At 40.6% G+C, this 22,733-nt stretch overlaps 2 protein-coding genes across 13 annotated transcripts in view; one reads left to right on the forward strand and one right to left on the reverse strand.

Annotated features, from left to right (window-relative positions):
- LRRTM3 (leucine rich repeat transmembrane neuronal 3) overlaps positions 1 to 19,214 on the reverse strand; it is a 100,497-nt gene extending 81,283 nt beyond the window's left edge. The window contains exons 1-2 of the mRNA XM_081913676.1: positions 18,693 to 19,214; positions 16,834 to 18,365 (exon numbers count right to left, since the gene is read on the reverse strand). Of these exons, the coding sequence (XP_081769802.1) occupies positions 16,834 to 18,365; positions 18,693 to 18,696 (1,536 nt within the window). The 5' untranslated portion in view covers positions 18,697 to 19,214. The remainder of the gene's footprint in view (positions 1 to 16,833; positions 18,366 to 18,692) is intronic.
- Positions 1 to 22,733, forward strand: part of CTNNA3 (catenin alpha 3) — a 564,841-nt gene that overhangs the window by 236,398 nt on the left and 305,710 nt on the right. The window lies entirely within an intron of this gene.

A 22,733-nucleotide genomic window follows, 5' to 3' on the forward strand; every position in this document is an offset into this window, starting at 1 on the left:
ACCTATGAGCACCTACTTAGCATCTTATAACTGTGAGCTATTTATTGGTGGCTTAGTGTGACATCCCATTGTAGCCTTTCTTTCTGCTGATTGCCTGAGGAGGGAGCTGAGTGTATTTTACAGATTAACTGCTGTGACTGAATTCTGTCTCAAACAAATGTTTAAATAATGTTGGCTGGATGGCATGCTTTAGTGAGCTCCATGCACTGGATATCACCAAATTTAATCAACATCACAGGCAGAGATAATCCTGTACTGTAAAACTCAAGGAGAAAAGTTATGAATTGAGGAAGGGGAGGGGGACACCTTTTAGGCAGCTGTCACCAACCTAGTGCCCTCCAGCTGTTTTGGACTATGATGCCAATCAGCTCCAGCTGCCTGTGAGTTGTAGTCCAAAACAGTTGGAGGGCATCATTTGCAAAGGCAGTCTTAGAGAATACAGTAACTAGAAGTTACAGTGAACATGGGTGAGTAACTGAGTTTCCCCTTCCTCTCACTACAGCTATGGAAATTAGCTACAAAAATTAACTATGTACTGTAAAAGAAATATACATGCAGGTCCCACTTTATGGACACTTGCTCTGTGAAAATTCACCTATCCAAACCTTGGATTGGATTGGTCAGAAACACATTCAATATTTCCCCATAGGAATCAGTGGACATTGTTGAATCGTTTTGCAAACAAAAATTGTTGAGTCATTATGCAAACTCTTGCCTAAAGAACGATTCCAGGGAATGCATTTTTTTTCATAAAGCAGGACCTGCATGTACTGTCATGTTCCTACCTCACACCCTTGTGGCAGCCAATAATGGGTGAAGCAGGAAACATGCAATAGGATGCCATCAAACATTAATTGTTCTCATTATTACATGTGATGATACAGAGAGGGACAGGGAAAATAGACACAGGGGCAACCCTGTTTTTGCCATCACATCATTGTTTAAAGTCTTTTGGAAAGCTTGAATTTCACCATCCTGAATACCTGGGGAAATAATAAGGTGACTGGCTTTGGCTTATGGAATAAGTGAAAATAATGAATACTTGTAACCACAATGAATGTTGTAACCACAACATATGCATTTAGGGCCGTTTTATTTACCACCTCATTAATGAGTTTGAGCAACTAAGAATTTAGAGTGCTGAATAAGGATTTACATTTAATTGAAGTCCGCTTTTCTTTTCCTGACAAAATGTATTTTTGCACCCTGGTTGGATGTAATTAGTTCAACAAGGCTTTAAAAGAAATTGGCTTTGTTAAAATGTTGTATTTGCCACGTCAGTTTCTATGTGGAAATCAAAGCATAGAAATCACTAGCTTTATGGAGCTAGGGAAGTAAACCAGAGAGGTTTATTTTATTTTACTGTCTTTTTTGCTGTCACTATTTCGAAATTCAGAATAATAGTGAACCCCAAGGGGAAAACGTTTAATTTCAGATAAGATATTAAACATACTTAACAATTATTTATTTTACTGTTACAAAAATGGCAGCTACAGTAGTGGCTATAACAAATACGCCACTCTTTTTCATCTTCCCAGGTACCGTTACATTTGTTAATGGTAATCACATGAAAATACAGTGGTACCTCAGGTTAAGTACTTAATTTATTCTGGAGGTCCGTTCTTAACCTGAAACTGTTCTTAACCTGAAGCACCACTTTAGGTAATGGGGCCTCCTGCTACCACCGCACCACCGGAGCCTGATTTCTGTTCTTATCCTGAAGCAAAGTTCTTAACCTGAAGCACAATTTCTGGGTTAGCGGAGTGTGTAACCTGAAGTGCATGTAACCTGAAGCATATGTAACCCAAGGTACCACTGTATTAAGCTTTTTTTATACTGGTTCAGAACACTTATCCATCTAGACCAGAGTTGTCTTTGTCAACTATTAATGCCAAGCAGAGGTATTCCCAAGGCCAGCTACCTGAACATAAAACATAGAAAGCTGCTGTATACCAAATCAGTCCATCGCTCCATCTAGCTCATTGTCTACACTGACTGGCAGTGGCTCTCAAGGGTTTCCAATGTGATGACTCCAGCCATACCTGGAGATGCCAGGCCTTGAACCTGGGACCCTCTGCATGCACACCATCGAGCTACAGCCCTTCCTTACCTGGATGCCAAATGGGCATGATTTTTTGTTGTTGTACAGCAGCTCCATAGGGCTGCTTTGAAGTCAGGAAAGTGTTGCTCTCATTAGGTCTTTCTCTAAATCCCCAGCACCTGCTAATAGCTTCATAAGGGACAAAGGGCAGGCATGGATGCTGTTTCTCCTCTCACATGAAAGAGATAATGGCAGCTATGTGTAAGAAAGAGAAAAAGAGATTTATGGGGTGGGGGTGGGAGGTGGGGAATGGATGAATACTCTCTCCCAGAGCAACAATTTGCAGATCTTCAAAGAAACCCAGTGGGGCTGCTAATTAGCAAAATAAAGACCCATAGGAGAGCATAATTATGTATCTCGCCTATCATGACTCATTTGGGTCTCAGCATCCTTCCTAATGGGAGATGCTGTGGATGGGGCCGAGGGATCTTCTCCGTACTTGTAAAGCATGTCTTCCACCACAGAGGTATGAGCTCTCTCCTTTGACGGTGTGCATTAAACATTCAGAAAGACAAACTGGAGTGAATTGTGATGGATCACATTAGTGACTGTGTTGAGGATAGGCAACATCCTATTAAAAGCTCACTGTAGTTTCCTCTACTGCATACTACCAGTTCACCAAATGTTTCTTCTGAGAAATCTGCATTTTCTCCCTACCCTCTGAAAGTGCTTCATGTAAAAATATGTCAAGCAACAGAAGCAGTAGAGCTCTGGCTGTCCATCAGTGTTTTCTTTCCTTCCCAGAGTGCTTCAGAGACTAGCTTCTTTCCCAGAGGCACTCTGGGAAGAAAAGAGAATAGCTTTCGGAAGTGTTTTCATTTCTTTTAAAGAAACAAAACAAGGAAGGTAGGAAGTTCTTCCCCATTCTAAATGCCCCCCATAGTTTGCATAATTTTGTGCTGCCCTCACTGCCCACTTTTGTTTTGGAAGCCTGCCCCCCAAGAGGGGTCCCCTCAAAAAAATCAAGACCAGTTTTACTGTAATTGGTAACAAGGTCTATCTTAATTCCACCCCTAGGCCTGCTTACAGTCATATAGTTGGATGGGTTATAGTGAATATATAAAGAGAGCCCACCTATGCTTCAACTCAGTCCAGCTGGGGACCTTCCCTCAATTTGATTGGATAAAGGTCTTTGCTCCCAAAGCCTGCAAGCTTCTTCAGTCTATGCCATGCTAAACTAGCATGAACTGTAGGAGCGTAGCCAAGGGCAGCTGAGGGGGAGTTGCCCTCCCACAGCAAGTAAATAAATAAAAATACTTAACTGACCAATCACATCACAGATAGCTTGGTTCTGCCCTTCCAAGATAAAGTCTGCCCCCCATCAAAAATCCTGGCTATGCTCATGAGGGATGGCACATTTTCCTGGAACCTTAAAATCAGACATGGGTGGCTTTTGCACAGTTTAGTTGCAGCTGTGCTTAATGTTCAAGATTTGGACTAAAAAATTTAAGGCAGCAGGCAAAAGCAGACCCCCAAAACAGAGGGGCGTTGTCTTCTATGGTAACAAAATGATAAACAAACCTACAAACTGTGTTTTGGCTCAGCTCTGAATTTAACAAAGGGGAAATATGGCTAATGGGGTACACATATACTTGTATCCTCACATAGATAGTATTTGGTAATTCAAAAGAAAAGAAAACAGAATAGGACATAATGCTCTGTTTTGAAGCAATGACTCATTGTTAAAATGATAATGGCTGGAAGTAGCAGAGTACAATACAAGTAAACAATTTGCAGTGTCAACAGAAATGCAGTCAGTTGAAAAATTAACCTGAATACATTTCCGTAGAAATAAAGTAGGATTCCCCCTGCCCTAATCACAGCTAAATTCTTCTGAGAGAACCAGGCAGAACGGGGCAAAATATCTTCTGAAACATTGCCAAATACATGCATCAAATTTATTGCAGGAATTTTTTGAACAGGCAACTTTATTGAGATGCATAGTGGCAGCTACTCCACTGAGGATATGAAAACTGGAATTACATTATGCATCTGCATTCTATGTGGGAAAGAGCTCTGCCTCAGTGCTTGGCATTGCAGAAGGGTCCAGGTTCAATCCTCAACATCTCTAGATAGGACTTGGAGAGGGCCTGGTTTAAAATCCTGGAGAGCTGTTGTCAGTCAGAGCAAATGCTGAGCTGGATGGACCAATACTCAATGGCTATGAACACATTAGCAGCTGAAGATACAGTGAGATGATTTTCCCTGGTTCATTTCAAGTTGCCTTTGCATGCTGTACACACCAGAGAAAGGCAGGAATGTCTTCATCTGGTGCACATTACAGGTTTGGTTTCCCTGTCACTGCAGTGCCCTGAACTCATGAAGCTGTCACCTACATATGCACTGTTACCTGCACATGGGCTATGGCTTTCTAAGAAGTACACACCTCAGCTGAACTGTGAGGTGAATGTAGCATTTACCTCGTAGCAGCAGAAAAGTAAAATAAGATGTGTGAACTAGTTCTGTATATGGATGAAATTTAAAAAAACAAAACAAAGTGGAAGTACAGTTTTTATTCTGCAGTAGCTATGGGATTCACATAACTCAGTAGGACTCTCAGCAACAAAGAAGTAAAATGTAATGGCTTATATGATTTGCAATGAAGCCTGGGTGCTGTTACTTTGCTTGCAGCTCCCAACATATTTTAAAGGTCATGATCTGGAACCATGTGCACGCAGGACTTATTTCTCATTGTCCTTCAGTTTGTCAGGAGATCTTGCATGCATCGGCCTGTGTAGTTCAGCCTATTGGGCCTAGTAGCTGTTAGTCTGGGAGTCTCTCTGAGCTTGTGATGCAGCTGTTATAAATTGAGAGAAGAAGGGCTGGAGAAAGGAGGATGAGGAAGGAGTCTGCAGGTCCTATCTAAGGATATTAGTAGAACCAGAGAAAGAAAACACTCAAGGGCAGAGAAGAAGTCTAGCTACTGGAGACAGCGTTTGGAGTTCCTTGTTGGCTAAAACAAACAGAAGCCAAGGTCTGATACTGTACAGGAATGCTTTAGACAGAAACTAAGGTGGCAGTGGTTCTCCTCTTTTTCTCCTTTTCTTATCCATATGTATGTACTGCACCCCTGAGGCCGCAAACATCCAAACAATAATACCAGATATTGTGAGCAGTCATCCTGTTTCCTTTGTAAGTTGACAGAAGTCAGTGCTGAAGGTCTGCACTGCAGGCCCTACTGACTGCAGTGTAACATGAACCAATTTAACCCATCTGAGTTATGCTTAACAGACAATGTTGGTGAAAACTGGAGAAGCCTGGAGTTTGAGAGGTGCCAGTTTTTGATGAGGAAGCAGGAGTAAATGGATAACTTTTTGGTTGATCAAATGGTGTGCACTAGTGTGTTGCTCAGTTGGAATTTACATTGTTGCAAGGGCATTACAGTCATACCTCAGGCTGAAGTGGCTTCGGGATAAATATTTTCAGGTTGCGCACTGCGGCGACCTGGAAGTAACGGAGTACGTTACTTCTGGGTCGCCGCTAGCGCATGCATAGACAGTCAAAATGATGTCACATGCATGCGCGGAAGTGGCAAATCGCGACCCGTGCAGACGCGGGTTGTGTTCGCTTCTGGATTCGAACTGAGCTCTGGAACGGATCCTGTTTGCATCCAGAGGTACCACTGTATTAGTTACCATATAGTAGATAAGAACTACTGACTCCTATGGAGAAATCACCAGTGATACAAGGTGTAAGCAAGGAGCAAGTCATGTTTTGGGTTCATTTAGTACTTTTGTGTGTGTGTATGTATGTATGGTGTCTGATGGAGAATTTATACTGTTGGAAAACCTGCTTCCCTCCCTCTCATTTGCCTTTGCACATATGGAGCACTTTGCTTTTCATAAAACAATAGAAAAGCTCCACTCCCTGCTACCACATCAATCTGAATCTTAGAGCAATAACCACAATTGCAGTATTTCTTCCATCTCCAGCAGTTATTCTGCAATTGTGACTTCAGACACTGATGTTAAAATGTTGACCTTTTCTTGACACAGCAAGCCTCTGATGTCTAATATTAGCATAGTTATGTTCTTAATAAAAAATGGTACATGATGCTGTGGTAAAGGTTAGTACCCCTTTGGCTTATCAATGAGCAGCTGCTCACTGACTGTTGCTCCTTTGACAAGGTATACTCTTTTTTTAATAAAAAAAAAAAGCTGAGGTTTGCTCATAACAGAGTTAAAACTATAGATGCATCAATTGTTTTGGCCTTTCCTAAATCCACTCACTGATTGACTTTCATATATTCAATGCGTTTAAATTACATACCAATCTAGAATAGAATAGAATAGAATAGAATAATAGAATAGAATATTACTATTTTTCTTGAAGGTGCTGGGGGGTGGGCAAAGGATCACAATCTCCACTTTAAGTAGAGGGGGAAAGGCCTGTAACAAATAGGACTGCAAGCTTTAATTGCCTCAATTTATAATCAGCTAGGGCTGGAATCTGAAGGGTGGGGAAGGGCTGTTGCTCAGTGGTAGAGAATCTGCTTCGCATGCAGAAGTTTCCAGGTTCAACCCTCAACATCTCTAAGTGGGCCTGGAAATGTTCCCTGTCTGAAACTGTGGGCAGCTGCTGACAGTCAGTTTAGACAATATTGAGCTAGATGGACCATTGATCCGACTTGTTATAAGGCAGGTTTCTATGTTTCCAATGCAGCTTACCTGTGAGTAAGCCACATTAAATTCAATGGAACTTACTCCTGAGCGGGCATGGCTAGTATACAGCTTTAGTTTAACTGGTGACTAATTTTATTTGTTATATAATTAGGATGTGAAAAGGAATATAATCATAGCTTTCTTGATTAGCCATGAATGAGCTGAAAGTTACAGTTTTGCCTGACAAACCTGAATAAGTGATTAGGAAGTTAAGAAAAATGCAGTATGTTTCTTGGTGGCTGCAGCTTTTGGTATATAATAACACCAGAATTTTACAGCAGAATAATAGACTTCAAAATTTAAATTCATACATGCTGAATTCAGACTTAACTGCAAACCATGGTGTTTTGATCCAATAATGCACTGCATTGAGCCATTGTGGTTTGTAACAAACCACTGTTGGTCATCAAAGCAGGATTTTATATCAGGACATGGTTTGAATAAACCACAGTAAGCTGTATTTTAACAATTTAGGAAATTGCAATTTGTTACAAACTGGAAATGGAAACTTAAGATTTCCTCTCCTTAGGCATAAAAGAGTGGGGGAAGGAGAGCAGATGAGCTTAAGGGTCACGAAAGAGCTTTGTTGTTATGCCTGAATTTGGGCACGGTGACCAGAGAGGGGTGTTTTTTGTGGGGGTTTTTTTACTCAAATTAGCTAAAACCAAGGTATTCCTCAGTTAACATTTGCTCTCTTTGGGAACCTGTTGCATGATTAATGGTTGTGCTTCCTGCTTTAAGCGTTTGCTGACTTTCACTATACTCTGTGTTAGTATTTGTAAATAAAAATATATTACTGTATGTCTCTAGTACATTTAGTACTTGAGACACACCTAGTATACTCAGGGCTTTTTTTTTGAGATGGAACTCGCCAGAACTCAGTTCCGGCACCTCTCAGGTGGGTGCCATTGCCATTGTAAGAGAACAAGGGAGACGTTCACGATGAGTTCCAGCACCTCTTTTTCTAGAAAAATAGCACTGAGTACACTTGGGGAAATTTAACTTTGTTACTCTGCCCCTACATTTCTTATGCAGATATAACAATATGAAAATGACCGTGATGTCTGCTGGAAGCCACCCAGAGTATCTGGGGAAACCCAGCCAGATAGGTGGGGTATAAATATTGTTATTGTTATTATTATTATTATTATTATTATTATTATTATTATTATTATTATTATGCAGTAGCTTTTGCATGTTGGATCTTTGGTTGTCAGAATTGCTTTGGATAACATTACAAGTGGAACCTTCCATGCGCATTCACAGCTTATTTAGTCTTTTTACTTAGCTTTCTGTCTAACTTTTTCATACAGTTGTATAGTGAACTGTTAAATAATCCATCCCAGAGGTGCTTCAGTTCAGAGTAGAGTTAATTAGCTATTATTTAGAAATGCATTTCCAAAGTGCTAAATCTTGTAAGTCCTCTTAATCACTGCTTGATGAATGCATTAATGACCCTCTGCTCAACCATATTCTGGCACGTCTCTCACCTCTGATATACAAGCAGCATCCTCTTTTGCCCTTGAACTTGAGCATGTGCATAAGTGCAGCCATAGAGACATATAGGCATAGGCAGGTGCTCTTCCCTCATCCAGCTGATTCTGTTCTCAAAATATGCTTTGGTGTGAAAAGCACAGTTTATTCTGGTTCATTTGCTTAGTTAGCTGGTGCTATTTTAATTTAGCCCTGAACTGCCTTAGTTGCAAGGGAACAGCCATCCATTGTTTAGTTGTGGCCAATTTTAAATCCATCTAAAGATGCTCAATCACAGAAGCCACACAGATGCATGGTTGAATAATTTTGTCTCACATGTTCCAATTTGGCTTCCTCCATGTCTTAATTAGCATGCTGGGTAATCCTTCTCTGGTTCTGCCTTTTGATACCATTTAAATAATAATAATGGATGCAACTTCCCTCAGATAATTAGTTTGCTCTGCTGTTGTGTATATTTATGAGTACTTCACTCAGTATTATCCAAACAGGGATGCCAGGCACCAGACAGGTGGACTGATCACCCTGGTATATTTGAAGGGAATGCCAGGTTTGGCTCTCAAAAGGAAATCTCCATTATTTCAATTGGTGTTGGCTCTGGACAAGGAGAAGCAACCCCCAGTGCAGTTCCTAGGGTACTGGCTCTTCACTTGTAAAAGTATTCTATGCATTGCTTAAAGACAGAATTAAGTTTAAAGAGAAGTATTGCTCCAATAGGCATGTAGCCCTGTATCTTAAAGGTATGTGAACACAGCAGTAATAAGGTACACCTTCTGAATCACACCATTGCTTTTTGCATATGTTTATGTGAACGTACATCAGGCCTTGTTTGGTATTAGGTTTGAATATTAAGAACTGGGTAGGTATTGTAGTTTTGCAAGCATCTAGTAAATTTTGTTGGTAGCATTAGTATATAGTTTGCATACTTGTAATGAATTGATCACTTGTGGCATCTTAATTTTGATTGCAGCTGAGATACAAAAGGGAAACAATTGTGTGTTGGGCCTTATGCCCATTGCAGCAGTTCTCAGTGAAAAAATGGGGCAACCAAATACCTGGGAGTAAATAAAACAATAGCAACAAAAAACAAAGCCACCCTTACCTGCTTTACTTAATCCTGCCACTGGGTGTCACTGCTTTTCTTTAAAAATTTAGTTTACCAAATGTTTTCAATCTGTGTCAAAAGTACCACTCTGCTTCTGGAGCCTCATTTGCAGTCTGAGAAAGCAGGGCAATATTTTTGGCTATGTTTTCAAGAGATGAGGGAGATAAGAAATGCTAAAAAATTTCAGCCCCTGGAAAGGGCTTACCTTAATGAGTGGTGGTGGCAGAAACGTTTTGTGTGTGCGTGTGTGCACTCTCTTTCTGTTAACTTACAGTGGTAAGCATTGGTAGAACTCAAATCCGTGGTCCTGCAGGCTGCTCCCCCTCCCCAATTCCACAGGAAGATATTTGCATCACACTGTGGCATAATTTAACTTTACAGTGGAGGTTGCCATATTTCTCTCATACAGTGGTGGATGGTGTCCACTGGGTTTGGTAAGCCTGCTAGGGAGCCATGGGGATGTGGCCAATAGTCACATGGGTGTGGCCAATTGTGATTTTCTCCCTATCCTCCCTGTTTGCAAAGATGCTGTGGGTCCATAAGTACTGCAGTTATACAAATACTCAGCACATAACTAAACTGAAAAATGCCTTACAGGGGCCCCTGTTGTTCTTTGTTGGAAGGAAAGTTGTGTGGCCTCCACTTGTTCTGACATCCTTCTCCTTTGCAATGGACCAATGGACACTTCCTCCAACATTGCAGCTGTATACATTAGGGTTGCCATATTTCAAAAAGTAAAAACCAGGACACCAAAATTGTTGAGCTTCTTTTAGAAAAAGCCGGAAGTTGTTGAGCTTACACTCCTAAGTGTTTTTACAAAAACACTCCTAGGCCTGGCTGCCTAGGTATGCCCTTCAAGAAAACAGTTTGGAGCATGATCAGAACATATACTTCCAGTTTAATTGACTCCCCCCACCCCAATTTTTTTTAGAACCAAAGTTAAGCAGAGAATGTGTATGTGTGTATATATGCATGTGTGCCTAACACAGAGGTTCCTGTAACGTGATGCAGTTTCAGTCTCATTAGTATGAGAAATGCTTTTGAGAATTGAATATCAATCTCAAGAACTGAAGTAATTTATTTAGCAACAGCCCACTTGTAGCATCCACTTCAGTTTATCCCTAGAAAGGTGAAGGCTTGGATTATAGAGAACGGGGTATCCCACCAGTGCTCTGCAGCAGGTATGCTGGCACTTTATACTGATATGAGCTAATGCACCATCATACTTCAGTGACCACCAGCTTTTGTATATGAGCAGCTTTAAATGTTTTAGAAGCTTGGAATCCAAAACATGGGGTAGGGTGGGGTGGCTGGAAGACAAGTCAAAAGTGCATCCTATTGATTTAAGTGAGTGAGATTTGCAGTTGCTCCAGAACATGTGTCATCTTCACATGCAGAAGCATTGGAGTGCCTTCCCTGTGCTATAATCCCACACTGTTCCTGTGACAGGAACATTGCCTTCTCTCTCTACTGGACAACATGTGTGTCAGTAGTATCCCCATCCTGCCTGATGAAGCTGTGTAGACTCACATGTTGGGAAAGCCGCTCTCACCCCACTGTAGGCACATGTGAATTGGCTAAGTGAGAGTCTGGGAAGGAGCCCAGGAGACCCTTGATCGAGACACAACAGGTGATAATGGAGAGCTGGAGATTACTCTAAACCTAGTGAATTAAAATCACATCACCAGGGCTAAGGCTAACTCTGTAAATACTCAATTGCCAACCTTTCCATGTTCTCAGAAAATATGCTGGCTGATGAAGTGAGACTCTCCTCATTCTAAACTAGAGTAGCATACTCATTATCAATAGCAGGATAGTTCTGAAGTACCTTATCTGTAGGGGACTGAATAAAGCTAATCCCACAGGACCAGGGATGTAAGCATCACCAGGACATTGATTAATGGGCTGGTAGGCATAAACGGGTTATGGAGAAGAGATGACCTGGATTCCTCAGAGAGTTTAGGGTTACCAAAAGCACATTTTTTTCTGGTATTCAGAATTTGGAAACAAAAAAACAAAACAGTTCATGTCCTGATATTGTTAGTCCCAAAATCAACTTTCATAGTGGAATGGCATCCTTTGTACAGAAAATTAAAATAGATATTTTAGATGGTCCTGAACTAATGGTTTTTCATGAATAATTGGATTTCTGCATAAGGCCTGCTTTGTAGGAAAATGGAGTGAAGCATGGCCCAGCAGTAAAATCCTACGCCTGGCCCCTCAAAAAGAATGAAGCTATGAATTCACTTTTTCATTATTTTACTCTGCCATATGCAAAGACAGCATCTTCCCATTATGCTAAGAAAAGGTTTGTCTGAATTTTACCAACAGGATCTTTAAAAATTAAATGAAACATGAAATAAACATTTGTGCTGTTGTTGCTGTTGACTCCTGAGGCACAACATATTAAAGCTACTCTTAGCATATTAATTAATTAATTTTATTGAATATATATACTGCCTTATGGCCTTATGCCCGGAGATCTCAGGGCAGTTCACAAAACAAAATCAAAATATAAAACCACAATATATATAATCAAAATAAAAACAACAACCCAATAACACCCCCCCCAAAAGAACTGCATTTTAAAAGGGCATAGGATGTTCCCATTAATTCCTTTTCTGTCCCTAACCAACTGTTACAGCTATGCTTTAACTCAAAATTTACATTATTATTTTGCCACCCAGAATACTCTTTACTCCAGAATCAGCATTCAAAATGACCTTAACAGATTGGAGAACTGGGCACCAGCTAACAAAATGAATTTCAATAGGGACAAATGTAAGGTTCTGCACTTAGGCAGGAAGAACCAGATGCACAAATATTGGATGGGGGCACCTGGTTTACTAGCAGTACATGTGAAAAGGATCTAGGGGTCTTGGTGGACCACAAGCTTAACATAAGTCAACAGTGTGATGCAGCAGTAAAAAAAGCTAATACTATTCTAGGCTGCATCAACACAAGTATAGTGTCCAAATCAAGGGAAGTAAATAGCACCACTCTATTCTGCATTAGTCAGACCACACTTGGAGTATTTTGTCCAATTCTAGGCACCACAATTTAAGAAGGATGTTGACAAGCTGGAATGTGTGTAGACGAGGGCAACCAAGATGACCAAGGGTCTGGAAACTAAGTCTTATGAGGAGTGCTTGAAGGAGCTGGGTATGTTTAGCCTGGAAAAGAGGAGACTGAGAGGAGATGTGACCACCATCTTCAAATATCTAAAGGACTGTCACATGGAGGAGGGAGCATGCTTATTTTCTCTGGAGGGTAGGACTTGAACCAAGCTGCAAGAAAGGAGATTCTGACTAAACATTCGGAAAAACTTTCTGACAGAAAGAGCTGTTCAGCAGTGAAACAGACTCTCATGAGAGGTGGTGGACTCTCTTTCCTTGAAGGCTTTTAAGCAGAGGTTGGATGGCCATCTGTCATGGATGCTTTAATTGAGTTTCCTGCATTGCAGGGGGTTGGACTAGATGATCCTTGGGGTCCCTTCCAACTCTAAGAGTCTATGATCCTATGATTTTCCGAAGTGCAGAGTGGATGGTTGAGGCAGAGAAGTATTTCTGTCTTTACCAACAGTCACACATCTTGCATTAGGGTTTCTAAACTGTGGAGTTGGCTTTTTAAAGGCAGTACATGTATGTGCTTGGGGAAGAATTAGGTGCCTGAGATTCCACAACAGAATTTTTGGTTCAGGTGGTAGGAGGCCTATTGACCTCCTACTTCCCTGTCAGTGGTGACTGTGTGGGCTGTGCCCCTTAATTCCATATTGATTGACAGTGTTATGTAGGCTTTCCTTTTTCCTTTGAATTCTGTAACCCATAGACCTGAAAACAGATGTGTGCTCTGCAACCTCCTTTCTCCTAGGATTTGCTTTCCTCTGTCCAGTAAAGCTTAACTGCCTTAGGAACATAAGGAGAGCTCTGGATCAGATCAAAGCCTATCTAGTCAAGCATCCTTTTCTCACTCTGCCAGGCAGATGCCTATGGAAGAATTCTTCTGGTATTTGATCTCAACAATTGATTCCCTTGTTGATGTTTGTGGTGGAAGTATCACTACAAAACAGTTCTTTTCTCTTTTTCTTGTAATCTGGCAAAGAAATCTTGTGAAGCACCCCCTCCCACCAAATGTGGTAAAAACACATGACACAATGTCAAGAAAAGGGCATGTTTCTCCCAACATCTTTTCATGTGCAAATTTTGCCACCTAAGAGCGTTTTCATTTGGCCATGATCACATAAAAGTAAAAACTTTCATAGTGACATTATACCTCAAAAAAGATGGCATGGCATCTGTTCAGGGGAGAGCCAGAATATTTCATTGTTCTTTGTTAAGAGATTTGGGTAGAGTTTTGTGATGCAAAGGAGTAAATGGCTTCTGTAAACCCAGTAGCAGTGTACAAGGAGGTTATGACTACAGACACAGCTTTTTTCATCTCTGCGTGACAAGCTGCCACCTGCTTCTGCATAGCATTAAAGGCAGAGGAATAAACTCTCTTTTTTGCATTTTGGGAAGACGCTGTGTGGAAACCACTGGCCAACTGTTTGTTTGTTGCACAAAATAATGAATAAAGCATGGTTTGATTCTCTTGAGACAGAGAATGTTCAACCATTTACAATCAATTTCCATCTCCTGGAACTAATGTTATTTAACTGAGTTTTGACCCCCCCCCCCACTTTTTTTAAAAAAGATTGTAGACTAGAGTGGTTGGAACGGGCCTGCATAAGCTGCACCATCAGCCAGACACTTCTTTCTTAGACTATAGTAATAATTACATATTCACCTCTGGTTTATCACTGAAGTTATGCACAAATAAATATTGCCTGCTAGATATCCTTCAGCTGAAAATGCAGTTTCTTAAGGCCTGGGCAATATTTTTCATGTGTTAATTCTACATAATAAATATGAAACATTATTGATATCAATAGTTCAACTGTTGGGCATTTGAAAAGACACCACTATTCTTAATGGTTTCCTTTTCTACATTCCCGACCCCTACTTACTGGGTTATAAAATGCTAAAGCACATTATTCTGACCAGAGCATTTTTGTGTAGGGGTACTTGAGCTTTCTTCAATGTAGTGTTAGCTTCAGGTATGGTCAGAGACAAAGAAACATGCCTAATGTAAAGTCGCTCTACCAATATTTACAATCCATTTGTTACCATATTTGAGTCAGACACATTTTAAAAAATAAAATATTCTCATATTGCCACGTCAAAACTGTCCCTGGTTAACACTATGAAATATATGTTCATTGCAAATTTCATACTAAGAATTAAAGACTAGGAAAACATTTTCTGTGTGATAATTTTGGGTGGCAATTTTTCTCATTTTGTATATGCACGAATGGCATTTCCCACCATTCCAGAGAGAGTGCCTTGACATTTTGCATATTGCAGTTATAGAAAGTCAATATTTTCAGTACAGATATTATCTGATACAATGTTGGTGCTCTCTTGGCACTAGATATATTCACTTTTATGGTAATATTATATCTCAAGAAGAATATTGACTCAGAAAATCACATCTCCTGAGTAAAGTGTGTCATATTTAATCAAGCTGAAATCACTGACTCCTGGCTTTCAACAAATGTATGATATTAGTTCACATGAGTAAAATTATGAAGCAGCCTTTCACTTTCTTTCTGCTTATATTCCTGTAAAACAAAAACAACTTTATACCCTGAAAATCACCTTAAGTGCATTGGTGGTGATTAGGTTCTGCAGTTCTTACCTCTGGAAATAGTTCACAGTGATTTTCTTTCACTATCTCCCCATCCCCCAAAAAGCAAAAATACCCCAGAACATGGATGCTCTTTTTCTAGATTGCTGCAGTGCAACCGCTTTGTAGATACATTCTCTCCCAAGTGGCCAGAGATGGGCAGTGTACAAAGCCAAATCAAGTTATGCAACAGAAGTGGTGAAATTATTTGCCACCTTTTATAAACATGCTCCAGTTTGTTTCTGAAGATGGAGGGGAAAGATCTGTTTTTCATAAAGGAGTAATATGTGGTTGCTAATTATAAAATATTTAGAGGAATTTTTCATTTGGTTATATTTTGCCATGGCATTTGAGGTGGGTCTTATGGATTACAAGTATCCACCATGACAACCTCCAATCTATTCTGAACATTGCATCCGTATTAAAATAAACAAACAAGTGTGTCCCTAAAATGCCATTCAGCAAGGTTATACAAAAGAATCAATTGATTCCCAACTCCAACCCCCATTGATCCATGGACTTTTCCTAAAAGAGAATATTTCTGGTGTGCTTTTCCTTAGACTGGGCAAGTATCCAGTTTTCACTGCAAGCTTTTTCTAGTTGCTGTGCTGTATTTAAAATGTAGCTCTGCCAGCTTTCTAAATACCCAAAGTGGCAAATTGCATACTGAAACACCACCAAGCACAACGTAGCATTTTTTCAAGATAGAAAAATGACAGATTTAATGCCTCCATTGTCAATCACGTTAAGGCCTCTAACACTGTTGCAGAATGAATTTCCAATGAGCACCCAAGCAAATGTGTGCAGGAAGTGGTTTTGCCTTTGTAACTGTACATTTCAGCTCCTCTAATTGCATCAATAAGGAATTTGGTCTCCTCATTTAATGAATGCCTTTTGACTACTTTCTGAAAGGCAACTGACTGTGAGAAGGGAGAAACACTAGCATCTTTTATATGAAACCACATAAACAGGTTTCAATTAGTAGTTATCAACTCTACAAACTATTGTGTTAGAGCACAGTGCAGTGAATCCCATTCTGTTCTACTACCCATCTTTTATTCCTCATGAAAGCTGTTATTCCTCCTCTGAACTTCAAATGATTCCCCTGCCCCTGCCCCTGCCCCCACCCTCAGTAGTTCAGGATGTTGCTTTAAACCCACTTGCTTCTGATAATGCCTTGCATTCAACAGAAATCAAGCATTCGGCTGCAGTTGTTCCTGCACCATCTATAAGCCAAAGCATGTCCTAAAATGTGTATGAGCCTACAACACTTGGCTGCCATGCATCCTTGAATCATGAAGTGATTTTCAGCATTTATTAAAATGCTTGCACTGTTCTTTTTTTAGCATTATTTGTCCACATAAAATCAGCACATATGCAAACAACTCTGCATTTAAAAAACAACGCAGCAACACTGCAGATGTGATTTATGAGCTATGAAATAAGCTTTCCATTGAAATAATAATGATGATGGAATAAAAACCAACAAAGCACCTGTACCAACAGGTACTGTGTCGAACCTGAACTCAAACTTCTGATTTGCATTCTCTTCACTTTCAGTGGATTTATGGAGGAAAGTTTAAAATGATAAAAGGAAAGGAAAAGGCCAGCATATGATGAGCATGTGTCAAGATGTGATATAGAAGTGGTTGTGGCAGAAAAGAGAAATGTAACCTTCATATTAATCACTGAGGTTCAACAAACCCACCTTTTTAAAAAGCTTATTTTATTTGAATCACAATGGTTCATACCTCACATTCCCTGGAGCCTGCTTTGCTATATGTGCAGGGTCCCGTCCCGTTCAGCAGCATCTCACTGGTCTCGGTGTTAGTTGGCTTATAATCGACATAAAATTCCTGTGTGGTTGGAGTCATCTGCTTCAGCGACTGCCGTTTCTTCTTCCTGTGCCTTCGCATGAGAGAGCGCTGCTGCAGCTGCTTCATGCTGGCAGGGTACCGCTTCCACGACACATAGATTACCAGCAGGATCACAAGCACAGACAAGAAAAGGGCCACACTCCCTGCTATGATTTTGTGGAAAGAGATGTGTTCTGTGTCATGCTCAGGCTCTGAGCTGGCTTCTGTGGACCCGACGGTGGGGGGCAGAGGGGGCTTGCTGTCATGCTTAGGCCTGATGACTTTGGGTTTAAAGGTTGGCTTTGGGAAAGCCTGTGGCAATTCAAACCTCTCTGTAGTACTTTTGCCACATATGCTGTAATTTTTCACTGCATCAATAACGTTCACCCCCTGCAGCTCTTTGGGGCTGGCACAGATAATTGTATTTTCCCTCAGCCCTTTAAAACTTTTTAGCCAGTTTACCAGGGAACAAATGTTCCTGCTGCATTCCCATATATTCCCAGCAAGGCTGATGTCATTGAGAGATATCCAAGAATCCAAAATCTCTTGACCAATAAACGTGAGCTTGTTGGAATCCAGGTTGAGACGCTGTAAATTGGGCACACACTGGAAAACACTAGGTCCACTGAAAGCTTCTATTTCATTGCCAGATAAATCAAGCCTTTGTAATGAGCTCCAGGTCCAGGACATCGTTTGTCCTATAACACTGATTTTATTCCACTGTAAATAAAGGTTCTGGAGGCTGACTAGCCTTGGAAAAAGAGCCAAGTTAAGCTTAGAAAATTGATTGTGCTCCAGGTGAAGCTCTTTCAGCCTGATCATGCCTGCAAAGACATTCCTTGCTAAGCTTCGGATTCTGTTGTAGCCCAGGTCTAAGAGTTCGAGGTTCCTACAGTCCTGGAAAATTCGGACAGGGATTGTTCTCAGGGAATTGGACCGCAAATGTAAACTCAGCAGCTTCCTTAAGCCCCTGAATTGTTCAGCTCCCAGAGACTGCAGCTGATTATATGACAGATCCAAGTTCCGGAGATTTGTTACTGGTCTGAAGGTGTTATTAAGAAAATAGGCAATTCTGTTGGAACTTAAAATCAACTCTTTTAGCCTGCGTATTCCATTGAAAGCATTTTCATCAATATTGCTGATGTGGTTATGGTCTAGATAGAGCCAGGTGAGTTGATTAAGACCTTTAAACTGATTGTATTTTAGTTTCTGGAGGCTGTTGTATCGGAGGGACAAACCTAAACAACCAGCTGATATACTTGAGGGTATCTCCTGTAATTTCTGGGACTCGCAATATACCATTTTGCCTTCGCACCTACAGCCCTTTGGGCATCCTCGTTCAGCAGAAGAAAGCATTGTCAGTAATACAGTAGGGGCTATTACCAGGGCTACAGCTGATCCGCTCAGTAGCCTAAATACATTGAAACCTGGAAATAAAAATAACTTAGAAAAGTTATCCCCCCAAATAAACAATCCAGATCTATTTCAATCATGCTCAGAATTGCTACTTACATGCATAAGAAACCCCCAGCAGCATAAGTACTTTGTAGCTTACCCCCACTTTATTTTAATAAAGGAAAATGTAATAAAGAAAAAAAAATCATGCACATAAGCTAGCCACAGTCAAATACAATCTCTTGGAAATTTAACTCTGGTCACATCTTGCAGGGAGGCAAACCTATAGAGCAATTAAAACAGAATCAGTGCAGGCACTGCTGTAGGCTAACTATAAATAAATAAAATGGAAAACCTACCCATCCTTTGTGTTTTCAAAGGTCGTCGTTAGGTCTTTTGCTTTTGCTTAGGGTGCCACAAGCATGACAGCCCCTGTCAGCTGCTCTGTGGTGAGTCAGGGCTTGCTGACACCCAGGAAGAAAAATTGGACCCCTTGGGAGATGGACCGATTTTGGAACATTATTCTTTGCCAGCCATGCAGAACATCCCAAGAATAAATAAATCCCAACACAGCATTTGCAGCAGAATGTCAAGTTCTTCCTAGGTAATAGGATCTTCATGGATGGTGCGTTTTTGCATCTTTACATTTAGAAACGAGCTGCTTTAAAATCTCCCCGTGCAAAGCATGATAGATTCCTCCAAGTGATGCTCAGCTGTCTGAATTCACCCGTCTGTATTCCATTGGGCAGCAGTTCTCATAGTTAGCACTCCCGATCCAGCTAAGGAAACTGCGTTGGAGCACAGAAGCCAGGATGACCCTGTTCAATGAACAAGCACTGTTCACTTCTGCGTACTGTCATTCTGAAAGCTCCTCCGACTGTTGCTTTGGTTTCAGTGAGTGCAGTCTTATGTAAAGCTGCCCCCAGTGGTGAAGAATATTATGGGCATGTGCAGAAATATCTTCCTCCTCCCTCCCCCCCCTTTTAAATCTTGCAAATGAGTAAGCCCTGTGCTGGGAAATGAGTGATTGTTCTGGGTGACTAAATAGGAGCAGACTGGTCAGCCTCAGTATACACTAGTGAAATGGTTGGAAATTTCCCTGGGCTTTTAGCTTTTCATTGTCATCTTTCTCTTTTGGGTAATTTAACTAAGCCTTTTAAGCCCAGCATTTGCTGCTGGGACTTCCACCTAACATAAAGCTTGGATGTAACATTTCTTTTCATTTAGGCAAGAAAACAGCACACACACAAGCCCATACTCACAGAAACCTGCTTATATACACAATGGGTGTAATTGAACACCACAGGCATTACATTGTCATGTAAAACACACTAATCCTCGCTATTACCACTGGTATACAGATGGTAAGTACTATGAGTAATCAGGCATGAAAACTTAACAGGTCTAATACCAGTGCAGTTAACTCTTTTGGGTGGGTGTATGAGGAGGCATGTCTGTATACTGACTGGCATACTACAATGCATATTCCCTGATCCACCACATCTATGGAAGGTACATAACCCCCATTTGAGACTCTGAGATCTATCTCTGAAACCCCACACTGTCTGAAGTTGGCAAGTGGACCCGAGGTATAGTTGGCTCAATGGCAGGGTGGCTTAGACGCATCCCTTTCAGTGGGCGCTTTATGATGCTGCCTTTTAAGGTGGGCTTGATTGTCATGTCAACTTTTTAATGTTGTTTCCAATTAATTTTTCCTTTTCCATGTTTGTTATGCTTTTAAAAATGTACTTTTTTGTTACATTGTTGTTTGCTGCCTCTGTCGTTTTCATGGAAAGGTGGGTATAAATTGTTATAAATAAATAAGGATAGTTAATAATAATATATACGCTCTGCAGATAGTGAAGTAATGATGTGCACATTCTTCATAGCCTTCCCATCTCCCTAGATTTCTCCAGCTTAGAAGTAGGAGACACTGAAGTGTGGGTTTGCAAGAGTTGAGATCCTCTTTGAACACCCTGCCCTCTAATTTGAGTGAGAAAGAGGGGTCCCCTGCAACCCCCAAATGTCTGTCCTGTGTCCATAGATCAAGTGGGACACCTCAGAGGAAATTGCCAACTGTACAGCAAAATGGAAGCACATTGATTCTATGCAGTTTAAGACTCCTCTGCATTTGCATCTGTGTTGCCTTCTTTGCTCTTTCCCACATAGGAAACATGCGAGTTTCCATTCAGTGCTGCAGCCATCAAGTGACGGACATCCATGTATTGAATGTTCTTGCTTGTAGACAGTCAGTGATGTTCTTTATTCGGCAGTCTACCATTTATCTTGATGTTTCCCACATGGTACAGAGAAGCTAAAGGGGAAAAGGATGGTGACAGATTCTGAATACGAATTATTTTACCAGTATTGTAATTCCTGTTTCCTGTTTGAGAAGCCATGCACAGTTTTTCAATTACCCTGTATTCTGCCTTCCTTCCAGGGCCTAACTACACATGACATGAATGGTGTGATTAGCAGTCATGTCAAGGCTTTTCAAAAATTAAATATCAGGGGTGGGTGGCAGTGTTGTGCTCAGGAACATAGTGTTCAGTAAGGGAAGGCTAGGTCTTCAATATATTCCGGCTTATTCGGCATATTTAAGATACAGCATTTCAACAAGTATATAGGATTTCTATGGAAGGTGAAAATGGATCTTTGATACTCCCCAACTTTGCGCTCTCTCTCTCTCTCTCTCAATATACAGCACAATGATTGGGTCACTTTGCTCCACAACTTGCTCTTGTTGCTTCAAATCCTTAAGAATTTGAAGCTTAAAACATTCATTGAAAGCAAAAGAACCAAAAGCCTTGAAAGCACAGCACTCAAAACAGACTTGACCTGGAAGTCGGCCCAGGCAATTTTGGTTCGGAAGTTTTGAGTACACATACAAGTACCTTTGCGTACTTCTATTACATAAACCAATTCTCTATATATACCTAGCCAGCCTTCTGCTCCTTTTTTTGCTGCCTTGCGCTCTAAATATATGATTAAGAAAATATTGCACCTTGTCCACAGAAGCGTAAAGGCAGGGACCTTTCTCTTTTGCATATAAAGCTCTCTATAAAGTTCTGTGTGCATTGATGTCGTGGTGGAGCATGCTCTCATAGCACCTGGGGTCGTAGTGGACAGTGTGACTGCACTCAGAATACTGTGTAAAGTTTTGATCACCTCACCTCAAAGAAGTTGTTGTGTTTTAATGATGTAACCCACCCAGGGTCTTTATGGTGAAGGCCGGATTAACAACAACAACAACAACAGTCTTGTAAAGCTGGAAAAGATTTGGAAAGGATCAATGAAAATTATCAAGAGGATGGAACAACTCCACTATGAGGAAAAGCTACATTTTATTTTTTACTCTAGAGAAAAGCTGAGTAAGAGAGAACATGATAGAGGTTTATAAAATTATGCAATGAGTGAAGGAAGGATAATCTTTTTGCTCCCTCTTTCATCATACTCATGGACATCCAATAAACTGAATGCTGGAAGATTCAGGACAGATAAAAGAAAGTTCATTCTCACGTGACACATTGCATTTGCTCCCTGAGGATATAGTGATGCCCCCCAACTTGGATGACTTTAAATCAGGCTTGTACAAATTCATGAAGAATAAGGTGATCAGTGACTGCTAAACATGTTGGCTATATTCTCCCTCCACTTTTGGGGGTAGTATGCATTTAAATACAATTTGCTGGGAATGGCTGGTGGGGAGGGTGCTGTTGTGCACAGGTTAGGTTTGTGATAACTCCACTATCAGTAATCACTTGTGTTTCACAAATTTTGTATCTTGAGGGAAGTCATAATGATTTTAACTGGGACACACACACACACACACACACACACACAAAATATTATACACATAACTAGGAAGTCACACAGATAAACTGGAAAAGTAGATGTACATATTTTATGATCACAAACTTAGTGCAATTTGCACTTCATCTTTGGGTTTTGAGGTGAATGTGAAGTTTTCTTAAGCAGAGCATCTGAGGAAGGCTAATGAAATTTTCAGTGGGAATGCCATTTTATGTTGGCTAATCTCTTTCAAGTAGATGATAAACCCCACCAAGTTTTTGTTTTTTTAAATTACACCTGTACTGGATAGGCAACTCATTCAGATAAGAAGTTTGGCAAGTGCCTTTCGTATTTTCATTCCTGCCCTTCCATAGTTCTTTGACCTAGATGGTCCAATATTTTATTTCATCTGTCTTTTAACAAGGCCCTCTGATTTCTACATGTTTGTATTTTTGCTTGGGGAATTCTTACCTTGTATTTTCATCCCAACCTTTAGAAATTTGTTTTCACTGCTACTGCAAGGCAATGTTGTGTTTTTCATACAGTTAAGGGACATCTGAATTCCCAGGTCAAGCCCTGGCTTATGTCACAATTCATGGAGTAGCTTG

The sequence above is a fragment of the Podarcis melisellensis genome (genome assembly GCF_964234715.1).
Source record: "Podarcis melisellensis genome assembly, chromosome: 5".
NCBI lineage: Eukaryota > Metazoa > Chordata > Lepidosauria > Squamata > Lacertidae > Podarcis > Podarcis melisellensis.